Genomic DNA, 12,638 nt, shown 5'->3' with positions numbered 1-12,638 from the left:
TGCCGGAGGAGCTCACCGATGGGACTTTGCCCAGATATTTCAAGGATTTGTGAGCTCCTCACACAATCCAGCCTGGTTAAACCCAGGATGGATCGTAGGCAGGCCAGCCTAAATGTTTCTAACCGGCGAAGATCCATTAGGGGGGTCCACGTTTCGCAAGCGTAGAGAAGGGAGGGAATGACTGTGGCCGAGAAGACCTGAAGCTTCGTGCGGAGCGACAGACCAGGTAGCTTCCACACCGCGTTACGCAACCGATGAAAAGATATTGCCGCTCGACTGATTCGGAGCGAGACCTCTGCTTGCTGTTAAACCGGAGCCGGTCATGAGCACACTGCCCAGGTATGGGAAACTCTCCACTCTCTCCACCCCATCACCAATTGGGAGTTGTGGGGGTAGAGTGTCCTATGGTACACAATACCCAGGCACACACACACACAGACTCACACTCACACACAGACTCACACACATAGACTCACAAACATAGACTCACACTCACACACATGACTCACGCACAGACTCACACACAGACTCACACACACACACATAGACTCTCACACACACATAGACTCACACACACACATAGACTCACACTCACACATAGACTCAGACTCACACACATAGACTCACACACACAGACTCACACACACACACATAGACTCTCACACACACACATAGACTCTCACACACACATAGACTCACACACACAGCCAGAGACTCACACACACACACATAGACTCACACACACACACATAGACTCACACACACACATAGACTCTCACACACACATAGACTCACACACATAGACTCACACACACACACATAGACTCACACACACACACATAGACTCACACACACACACATAGACTCACACACACACACATAGACTCACACACACACACATAGACTCTCACACACACATAGACTCACACACACACATAGACTCACACTCACACATAGACTCAGACTCACACACATAGACTCACAAACATAGACTCACACACACACATAGACTCACACTCACACACAGACTCACACACACACACATAGACTCTCACACACACATAGACTCACACACACACATAGACTCACACTCACACATAGACTCAGACTCACACACATAGACTCACACACACACACATAGACTCACACACACACACATAGACTCTCACACACACATAGACTCACACACACACATAGACTCACACTCACACATAGACTCAGACTCACACACATAGACTCACACACACACACATAGACTCACACACACACACATAGACTCTCACACACACATAGACTCACACACACACATAGACTCACACTCACACATAGACTCAGACTCACACACATAGACTCACACACACAGACTCACACACACACACATAGACTCACACACACACACATAGACTCACACACACACACATAGACTCACACTCACACATAGACTCAGACTCACACACATAGACTCACACACACACACATAGACTCACACACACACACACAGACTCACACACACACACATAGACTCACACACACAGACTCACACACACACACACAGACTCACAACACTCACCCGTGTACTCACCCTTTACACTCACCAATGCAGCCGTCACTATATCTCTATACACGTGAACTTCAAATTGGATTGTTGTCTCTTTTTATTTTTATTTAAATCAAAAACACGCAACGATATCGACTCCGTGGGCAGCCGTGTTCACTTGGGAACGCTGCGAGTGAGGGCGTCCCACACATTGAGAGGCATGGACAGCAAATAGAGACAACCAGACCCAGGGCTCGAACCCAGGGTCTCTGTGTCTCTGACACGGCTATCGTGAACCCACTCAGAGAGAGACATCCAGACCCAGGGCTCGAACCCAGGGTCTCAGTGTCTCTGACACGGCTATCGTGAACCCACAGAGAGAGACACCCAGACCCAGGGCTCGAACCCAGGCTCTCAGTGTCTCTGACACGGCCATTGTGAACCCACTGAGAGAGAGACACCCAGACCCAGGGCTCGAACCCAGGGTCTCAGTGTCTCTGACACGGGCTAGGGATTGAACCCAGCGGTGACGGCGTTGGGGGCCGACTCATGTCCCGTGGCTGCTGCTGATGCTACTGCTGCTGATGCTGCTGCTGCCTGCTGCTGGTCACGTTGGGAAGCCTCCAGTAGACAAGGCACAGCTGCAGGAACACGGAGCCGACAACAGGGGGCAGAATGTCACGTCAAAGTCATTAATCGGCAAATATTTCCAACGTAATGACTCGTTACGAGGGGAAAGTGGAGTGGAACGCTGTTCAGGATTTGGGGTCGTGAAATTATTTTTGGCGTGATGCCTTGCTGGGAATTCATTCATTTCGTTCATTGATTTTTTTTCACACATCTCGTTCATTATTTAATTCACTTCGTTCATTCTTTCGCTGATTTCGTTCATTTTTTCATTCTGTTCGCTCATTCGGTTCATTTTTTCACTCATCTCGTTAATCATTTCATTCATTAAATCCTTTATTAAATCCTTTATATTAAGTTCACTTGCTTGCTTGCTTGCGCGCTTACGACCGTGCAAATCTTTCGGTCGTTTTTTAACCCACTTCCCGTGATCCAACCGGGCTGACATTTTGCACACAGACTCGTTGTGTGTGACAATTGATTTTCGTGAAAAATTTTTTCCAAAAATTGACACTGTTTAGGAATTTTTTTTATATTTAATTACCAATTGCTTAATGGTGGCAGGCAATCATCTGACCCATAGGTGGCAGCCATCTCAAGCCAGAGGACGAAAGGACTCTAGCCGCCACGCATATAAAGGATTTATAGTGAAGAACTTTGTTTTTACGGGTTAATTTTTTTTGTTCAAATCATTTAATTCATTATTTCGTAAAAAAATATTCATTCCCTTTGTTGGTTCTTTCATTAATTTAGTCCATTCTTTCACACGCATAGCTCATGACTTAAGAAATCTCGTTCATTATTTAATTAATTTCGCTCGCGCTTTCGTTCATCCTCTTCGTTCATTCTTCAAATAGGCTCGTTCATTATTTCGTTCATTCTTTCACACACCTCGTTCATTACTTAACTAATTTCGTTCGGTCTTTCATTTAAATGAGTTCAATTTCGTTCATCCTCTCCGTTCATTCTTCCATCCATTTCGTTCATTCTTCCAATCCGTCTCGTTCATTCGTTCAATTTATGTTGTTCATCCGTCCACACATCCGTTCGTTCGCTCGTCGTGCCGAGTCGGCACGGGGTCGTAGCGTCAAGCGCCGTCACCGCGCTGGCAAGGAGCGATGCCGCCGCCGCCGCTGCCGCTGAGAGCGTCTCTCCAGTCGGTTGTTTCATCCACGCGGTGACGGCTCAAACAAGCGGCTCGTCATCGTCGTCGTCGTCATCATCGTCGTCGTCGTCGTCGTCGTCATCGTCGTCGTCATCGTCGTCGTCATCATCGTCGTCATCGTCGTCATCATCGTCGTCGTCGTCGTCATCATCGTCGTCGTCGTCGTCGTCATCATCGTCATCATCGTCGTCATCGTCGTTATCGTCATCGTCGTCGTCGTCATCGTCGTCGACGTCATCGTCGTCGTCGTCGTCGTCGTCGTCATCGTCGTCGTCATCGTCGTCGTCATCATCGTCGTCATCGTCGTCATCATCGTCGTCGTCGTCGTCATCATCGTCGTCGTCGTCGTCATCATCGTCATCATCGTCGTCATCGTCGTTATCGTCATCGTCGTCGTCGTCATCGTCGTCGTCGTCATCGTCGTCGTCGTCATCGTCGAGGTGGTCAACATCTCCTGGCCACCGCGGGGTCCAGGTGGGTCGTGGTGGGGGGGGGCAGGTGGGTCGTGGTGGGGGGGGGCCAGGTGGGTTGTGGTGGGGGTGGGTGGGGGGGCCTCACCTGCGCAGGCTGCCGGCTCGCCGCTCCACGCGCCGCCTGCGCCGCACTCCCGGAGCGGCGACCCGCGCAGCACGAAGCCCACGTGGCACCCCGACACGCACAGCCTGGCGCCACCACCACCACCAGTGCCACCACCAGTGCCACCACCACCGCCACCACCATCGCCACCACCACCACCAGTGCCACCGCCACCACCACCACCAGTGCCACCACCACCACCACCAGTGCCACCACCGCCACCACCACCACCACCACCGCCACCACCACCACCAGTGCCACCACCACCACCGCCACCAATGCCACCGCCACCACCACCGCAGCATCGCACGTGGCCATGCTCAGGCGCGGGCAGCACGGGGCAGGGGCGAGACGTGGGGGGCGGGGCAGCTGTAGCAGCTGTGTCAGGGGCAGCTGTGTCAGGGCCAGCTGTGTCAGGGGCAGCTGTGTCAGGGGCAGCTGTAGCAGCAGCTGTGTCAGGGGCAGCTGTGTCAGGGGCAGCTGTGTCAGGGGCAGCTGTAGCAGCAGCTGTAGGGGCAGCTGTGTCAGGGGCAGCTGTGTCAGGGGCAGCTGTGTCAGGGGCAGCTGTGTCAGGGGCAGCTGTGTCAGGGGCGGCTGTAGCAGCTGTGTCAGGAGGGGCTGTGTATGAACAGTAGGTAGCAGCAGCAGAAACAGAAGTCACAGTAGTGGCAGCAGAGGTAGCAGCAGCAGTAGCAGCAAGAGTAGTCACAGTAGCAGTAGCAGCAGCAGAAGCAGCAGTAATCGCGGCAGTAGCGCTAATAGCAGCAGTAGTAGCAGCAGTAGTAGTAGTAGCAGCAGTAGTAGCAGTATGAGTAGCAGCAGTAGTAGCAGCAATAGAAGTAGCAGCAATAAAATTAGCAGCAGTGGCAGCAGTAGTAGTAATCACGGCAGTAGCTTTCATAGTAGCTGTAGTAGCAGCAGCAGAAGTAGCAGCAGTTGTAGCAGTAGAAGTAGTAGCAGCAGTAGTAGCAGTAGAAGCAACAGCAGAAGCAGTAGGAGTAATCACAGTAGTAGCAGCAGCAGTAGTAGCAGCAGCAGAAGCAGCAGTAGTAGCAGTAGTAGCAGTAGCAGCAGCAGTAGCAGCAGTAGTAGCAGTAGTAGCAGCAGTAGTAGCAGCAGTAGCAGAAGTAGCAGCAGGATAAGTAGCAGTAGTAGCTGGGATAGCAGCAGCAGCATTATCACAAGCACAGTCATTTTCATAACCATCACGATCATCATCATCAACGTGGGCACAGCATTCATCACCAGCCATGGCCTATCCACTGCTGGATGAAGGCCTCCCCACAGTGTAGCCTTGTTAACCCCACCACTCACTACCCTGCACACCGATGGACATTCCACATTGATATGCCTGGGGCTGAGTCCATCCATAGGACCAACACCACCGTTGATCCTCCACTCCCCCCCCTTCCACAACCCACTCACAAAGGGGTGCTTATTTTATCCATCCTCGGAGAGAGGGAGCGATGATTGCCTCCACGTCAACCTCACAGCATTCATTCCCTGGCCCAGCCAATGGGAGGCAGAGTGGCGTTGTGTCTATAGGACCTGGTCCAGCCAATGGGAGACAGAGTGGCGTTGTGTCTATAGGACCTGGCCCAGCCAATGGGAGACAGAGTAGCGTTGTGTCTATAGGACCTGGCCCAACCAATGGGAGGCAGAGTGGCGTTGTGTCTATAGGACCTGGCCCAGCCAATGGGAGACAGAGTGGCGTTGTGTCTATAGGACCTGGCCCAGCCAATGGGAGACAGAGTGGCGTTGTGTCTGTAGGACCTGGCCCAGCCAATGGGAGACAGAGTAGCGTTGTGTCTATAGGACCTGGCCCAGCCAATGGGAGGCAGAGTGGCGTTGTGTCTATAGGACCTGGCCCAGCCAATGGGAGACAGAGTAGCGTTGTGTCTATAGGACCTGGCCCAGCCAATGGGAGACAGAGTGGCGTTGTGTCTATAGGACCTGGCCCAGCCAATGGGAGACAGAGTGGCGTTGTGTCTATAGGACCTGGCCCAGCCAATGGGAGACAGAGTGGCGTTGTGTCTGTAGGACCTGGCCCAGCCAATGGGAGACAGAGTGGCGTTGTGTCTATAGGACCTGGCCCAGCCAATGGGAGACAGAGTAGCGTTGTGTCTATAGGACCTGGCCCAGCCAATGGGAGACAGAGTGGCGTTGTGTCTATAGGATCTGGCCCAGCCAATAGAGATTCATAGAGATCCATAGAGGCCAATGAAGACTTGTAGAGACCTAATAGAGACTCATTGAGACCCGGATACTCATAGAGAATCATCGATACTCATAGATACCCAGAGAGACTGAGGAACCCATAGGAACTCCCCCATGGAGACTGAGAGAGACTCATAGACACCTATAAAGACTCACCCATAGAGACCCAGAGAGACTCATAGACACCCATAGAGACTCACCCATAGAGACCCAGAGAGACTCATAGACACCTATAGAGACTCACCCATAGAGACCCAGAGAGACTCATAGACACCCATAGAGACTCACCCATAGAGATCCAGAGAGACTCATAGACACCCATAGAGACTCCTCCATATATACCCACGTGCAAAATGAACACAGGATCATGATTAGCATTACGATATTATTATCCTTTGTTATTATTATTAAAAATAATAAACCACGTGGCACTTACATGAGGGGGCAGCACTAGTCCAAGGTGCGGCCATTTTCTCGCAGGCCTCTCCATCGTAGCCCTCCCAGCATGCACAGCGGCGGCCCTGGAAGACCTCCACGCAGTCGCCCTGCCCGGAGCACGCCCCGGGCTCGCAGGAGTCTGCGGACCATTGAGGACATCGTGGAGATTGTGGACATCGTGGAGATTGTGGAGATTGTGAAGATTGTGGAGATTGTGGAGATTGTGGAGATTGTGGAGATTGTGGACATTGTGGAGATTGTGGACATTGTGGAGATTGTGGAGATTGAGGAGATTGTGAAGATTGTGGAGATTGTGAAGATTGTGGACATTGTGGAGATTGTGGACATTGTGGAGATTGTGGAGATTGTGGACATTGTGGAGATTGTGGACATTGTGGAGATTGAGGAGATTGTGGACATTGTGGACATTGTGGAGATTGTGGAGATTGAGGAGATTGAGGAGATTGTGGAGATTGTGGACATTGTGGAGATTGAGGAGATTGTGGAGATTGTGAAGATTGTGGAGATTGTGGAGATTGTGGAGATTGTGGACATTGTGGAGATTGTGGACATTGTGGAGATTGTGGAGATTGAGGAGATTGTGAAGATTGTGGAGATTGTGAAGATTGTGGACATTGTGGAGATTGTGGAGATTGAGGAGATTGTGAAGATTGTGGAGATTGTGAAGATTGTGGACATTGTGGAGATTGTGGACATTGTGGAGATTGTGGAGATTGTGGACATTGTGGACATTGTGATGATTATGGAGATTGTGGAAATTGTGGAGATTGTGATGATTGTGGAGATTGTGGAAATTGTGGACATTGTGGTGATTGTGGAGATTGTGGAGATTGTGATGATTGTGGAGATTGTGGAAATTGTGGACATTGTGGTGATTGTGGAGATTGTGGAGATTGTGGAGATTCTGGACACACGGCGTCAACCCACACAGTGTATTCCGTGCTCTGTACAGGGAAATTGAGTTGTCACGTCCGTGCGGCGTGCAGCTGTTTCAATATAATAATGTTTGTGTCTATTTGTTTGTGTTTCTCCCTTGTGATGGGACTTTGTAGGATGAACGTTGAGATTTATGAGGGGCACGGGGCGTGACCAGTAAGGTCTGACTTGGTCTGTAGTAAGGTCGGGCACCGATAAGGGGTTGACGGGTTGTCGCGGACCACGTGGAGGATGATGGGGCACGGGACATGGGGATTGGTTGGGATCATTTCGATTATTCGGCGTCTCGATAATTTGTCTGATGTTGTAAATTTCCACGTGACGATGACGACGATGATGGGCCATTCTGTTGAGCGCTGTCGTTTGCGTTGGCCAGGTAGCTTCTGAACAATAAGTGGATGCCTCAGTGGGCGTCGCCTGTGTAGCATGGCGATGGTTGAGTGTTGTATTCGCATGTTTTTGGTGATCTGTTTATACCTTTCTTGTACTTTGCTCTGCTATCGCGTTTGTGTAACTGTGTTGTTGTTGTAACGTTCTTACCTCGTGCCACTTAACTGGGACATCTGTGAGTAAAATAGCTCATCGGATTCCTCCTGCAGTATCAATAATGATTCTGATTCTGACTGTTGGGGCAAGTGCTGTTAGTGGCGAGTAGCAGCGCCTATGAAGGCCGGAACGGCACACGAGGGGCTGGGTTGGCCAGCACCACCCGGCCGCCTTTGTCTCCCCTGCAGCGATGTTGACACACCGCACCAGATAACTCATTTGAGGCTGAGCCGACCTAGGCGAGTCCCCCCCTGGGGACCGGTTCAAAAAGACCATCGCATGAAGACCATCGGGTTTGTCTTTTGTTTGCTGTAACGTTCTGACGCCGTGGCTTCCTGCTGGACATCTGTTACAAAGAGCTTTACAGATCATCAGATTCCTCCAGAATGAAGAACATTAATGGGATGCGTGGTCACCGTTGGTAGCGCACGTGCCGTTTCCGCGTGTGCCACCGTTAGCCACCAAGTGGCGGCGAAGCCACCACGGCGCCCGTGCCAGGCTAGGTGCACTCTGAGGCTATCGCGTGAAGTGTCGAAGGCTCGCTGCTGACAACAGGTCACGGGACAGGCCCCAGGTGGTGCCATGGGTCGACTGAGAGATGTACACCACCTGTGCCCCCCTACTGTGCCAACTCGCGGCGTTTTATCCGCCCGGCGCTCCGCTTATTGTTGTGAGCGTCGCTCCTCTGGCTTCTGTTGTTGTTGGAGGGCGGCTGCCTCCAACTTCCCAGTAGCGTCCTTCACGAGCCTTCTCCATAATAAACTACAGACTAAACTATAAGTGGCTTAAATTTCGATTTAAAGCTTTCGTGACTGCAGGGATTCATCTTCTTGGTTCTTTCGGTAAAGTCACGTAGAAGGGAAATAATAAAATAATGAAAATAAAACATAATAAAATACAATTCTCACGACGTTTAAGCCACAACGCAAGCAGCCGTCCTCAGGTGAAGAACAGCGTCTGTCGGAAAGACAGCGTCTGTGGCTTATCGCGTGGAAATGTACAGCAGCAGCCAAAAACTATGAACACGTGTTGCTAAATGTGGGGGGGGGGGGCCGGAGGACCCGGAGAAAAATCCACGCGACCGTGGGGAGAGAGAGACGCAGACTCATAAAATACACAGCAGGCGTCAGGGTCGCGTGTCGAACCCACGACCTCTTGCACACCAGGCGAGGTAGTTAACATCTCCTAGCCAACGTGATGATGATGAGAGAGAGAGAGACGCAAACTCCAAATATACAGCAGCAGGCGCCGTCAGGGTCGGGTGTCGAACCCACGAACTCACCTCTGAAGCAAAGAGCCCTCTTCCTCTTGCGACAAGATTCATCGTTCCAACGCCCGTGTGCCGGATCCTCTACACCACCATCACCTCCACCATCTGGTACATCAACATCACCATCACCTCCACCATCTGGTACATCATCATCACCTCCACCATTTGGTACATCAACATCATCATCATCACCTCCACCATCTGGTGCATCAACATCACCACCATCACCTCCACCTGATACATCATCATCATCACCATCATCATCTGGTTCATCATCATCATCACCTCCACCATCTGATACATCAACATCACCATAACATCCAACATCTGGTACATCATCACCTCCAGCATCTCCACCATCTGGTACATCATCATCATCACCTCTACCATCTGGTTCATCATCATCATCACCTCCACCATCTGGTACATCCTCATCATCACCTCCACCATCTGGTACATCAACATCACCATCACCTCCAACATCTGGTACATCATCACCTCCAACATCTCAACCATCTGGTACATCATCATCAACATCACCATATCCGCCATCTCATACATCATCATCATCAACATCACCATATCCGCTATCTGGTTCATCATCATCACCTCCATCTCCACCATCTGGTACATTATCATCATCACCTCCATCATCTGGTTAATCATCATCATCATCGTCATCACCTCCATCGCCACCATCTGGTACATCATCAGCATAACCACCACCTCCATCATCATCGTCATCACCTCCATCATCACCATCGTCGTCACGATCATCATCAGCTGCTCCTCCACCTGCCTCACCTCCCCCGCCGCTCCTGCCGGCCTTCACGTACATCTCCACGCAGTCTTCGTTGCTCTTGCGATTGTTCGGCTCCCCGGGAGCCCAGTTGAGGTACGTGGCCTCTGACGTTCCATTGAGCCACTTCCACGACCCTCCACCTCCTCCTCCTCCACCACCACCACCACCACCACCTCCATCCCTATCCACCTCTTCGCCCTCCTTCCCGTCAGGGCTCCTCCTCAGGCCGATCCAGAAGTAGCCTCGGTCCGTGGGCAGGGTGGACGCGAGGAGGCGATTGAGGGTCGAGTCGGCGACGAACGCCAGGTCCCGATGCCTCCGGCGGCAGAACTTGAGGGCGTCCGACCATTGCAGGGTCAAGTTGGAGAAGTGAAAAGTCCACGGGGTCACGTGGTCTGGGAGGCGTGCGACGCAGACGACGACGATGACGGTGGCGGTGGCAGCGACGAGAAGGGAGAGGAAGAATCGACAAGAAGTTTCGTTTACACCATTGGAACCTCATTTGGCAGTAAAAAAATATGATAATTGTTTTTTTACCCTTCTATCTGGCAACAAAACTGACACCTTTTTTTTTATAAGGAGTCATGTTTACATAGACCACAATACCTGCAGTTGTAATGCAAACAAAAAACACAACTCTGATAATGGTGTGGACCAATCAACTTCAAGGACAGTGCATATCATTATCAGAGTTGTGTGTTTTGTTTGCATTCCGACTGTAGGTATTGCGGTCAATGCAAACACGACTCATTGTAAAAAAAGGTGTCAGTTTTGTTGCCAGATAAAAAGGGTAAAAAAACAATTATCAAAACCCCCCTATTATTATATTTTTATCTCTCTCTCGAGCTCACTAAACCAGCATGAGCCTGCCGTAAACCACGTGGCTCCCGTAAACCACGTGGCTCCCACGTGACCACGCCCACCACTCTGAACCCCTCCCCCAACCCCTTCTGACTCCGCCCCCTTTTCCCGCCATGCTGCTGGGTGCAGCAGCTCCCTGCTGCTCGCTCCTCCTGCCTCGTGATCAATCCACTGATGACGACGATGATGACGACGATGACGATGATGACGACGATGATGACGACGATGATGATGACGATGATGATGACGATGATGACGACGAAGATGACGATCATGATGACGACGATGATGACGATGATGACGATGATGATGACGATGACGATGATAACGATGATGATTACGATGATGATGATGACGACGACGATGATGATGATGATGATGACGACGACGATGATGATGACGATTATGATGACGATGACGATGATGACGATGATGACGACGATGATGATGACGATGATGATGACGATAATGACGACGAAGATGACGATCATGATGACGACGATGATGATGACGATGATTAGTCTGATGATGATTACGTTTAGAGGATTATTTGGCTGACGATCAAGTTGAAAATATGACATTGGTGCTGCTGATGCTACTGCTGCTGTTGCTGATGATGCTGATGCTGCTGATGATGATGCTGATGATGCTACTGCTGTTGCTGATGATGATGCTGATGATGCTGATGATGCTGATGATTATGCTGATGATGCTGATTATGCTACTGATGCGACTGCTGTTGCTGATGATGCTGATGATGCTACTGCTGTTGCTGATGATGATGCTGTTGCTGATGATGCTGATGATGCTACTGCTGTTGCTGATGATGATGCTGTTGCTGATGATGCTGATGATGCTGACTCACCGAGCGACATGAATGCGAGCAGAAGCATAAGCTGGAAGCTGCCCATGCTGAGAGTGGAGACCGCGAGACGACGGCGAGACACGCAGAGACACAGAGACACACAGAGACACACAGAGACACACAGAGACACACAGAGACACAGACAGAGACACACAGAGACACACAGAGACACACAGAGACACAGACAGAGACACACAGAGACACAGAGACACACAGAGACACAGAGACACACAGAGACACACAGAGACACAGACACACACAGACACACAGAGACACACAGAGACACACAGAGACTCAGAGACACACAGAGACACACAGAGACACACAGAGACACAGAGACACAGGCAGAGAGACCCCGACAGACACGGGAGGGAGACACGGGAGGGAGAGGCAAAGTCCCTGGGGGGGGTAAGGAAACTCCGCAATCCCTTTCCTGTTTGTGGACTGCAGCCCACCCAGCAAAGAAATCCGCGGAAGCCCCGAGGCGCCCCCCCTACCCCCCCACACGTCCCACGCGCATCTACAGAGCCCCTGGCGTTGACACGGGAGCCTTGAAGTGACGGCTCTGTGAGCCTCAGGCCGCGGTCTTCAAAGGTGGCTCAGCGTTGATTTGACACGGCCGTGTACGGACCCACAGAGAGAGAGACATCCAGACCCAGGGCTCGAACCCAGGATCTCTGTGTCTCTGACACGGCCATTGTGAACCCCCTGAGAGAGAGACACCCAGACCCAGGGCTCGAACCCAGACTCTCGGTGTCTCTGACACGGCCATCGTGA

The 12,638-nt window shown here is 51.2% G+C and overlaps 1 protein-coding gene across 1 annotated transcript; it reads right to left on the bottom strand.

Moving 5' to 3' along the window:
* Positions 1 to 1,637: 1,637 nt before the first annotated feature.
* LOC133361169 (L-selectin-like) lies at positions 1,638 to 12,240 on the bottom strand. The gene is made up of 5 exons (XM_061580052.1): positions 11,862 to 12,240; positions 10,081 to 10,530; positions 9,346 to 9,438; positions 6,559 to 6,699; positions 1,638 to 2,178 (listed from the first exon to the last, which is right to left on the bottom strand). Exons 1-5 carry the CDS (start codon positions 11,905 to 11,907, stop codon positions 2,045 to 2,047), a joined length of 864 nt encoding a protein of 287 aa, XP_061436036.1. The 5' UTR covers positions 11,908 to 12,240; the 3' UTR covers positions 1,638 to 2,044.
* Between the last annotated feature and the right edge of the window lie 398 nt (positions 12,241 to 12,638).

This window comes from Lethenteron reissneri, chromosome 71 (assembly GCF_015708825.2).
Source record: "Lethenteron reissneri isolate LAM-NWPU_2019-01 chromosome 71, ASM1570882v1, whole genome shotgun sequence".
In the NCBI taxonomy this organism is placed as follows: domain Eukaryota; kingdom Metazoa; phylum Chordata; class Hyperoartia; order Petromyzontiformes; family Petromyzontidae; genus Lethenteron; species Lethenteron reissneri.
Note: the sequence above shows the minus strand (reverse complement) of the source record. Positions and strands in the feature narration are given on the sequence as shown.

Coding starts and splice junctions, on each gene's coding strand:
- LOC133361169 (XM_061580052.1), bottom strand. CDS start 11,907: ATGGGCAGCTTCCAGCTTATGCTTCTGCTCGCATTCATGTCGCTCG. Junction 9,439..10,080: donor CGACGATGGTGATGATGGAG/GTGATGACGATG, acceptor TTGATGTACCAG/ATGGTGGAGGTGATGGTGGT. Junction 6,700..9,345: donor GAGGGCTCTTTGCTTCAGAG/GTGAGTTCGTGG, acceptor AATGGTCCGCAG/ACTCCTGCGAGCCCGGGGCG.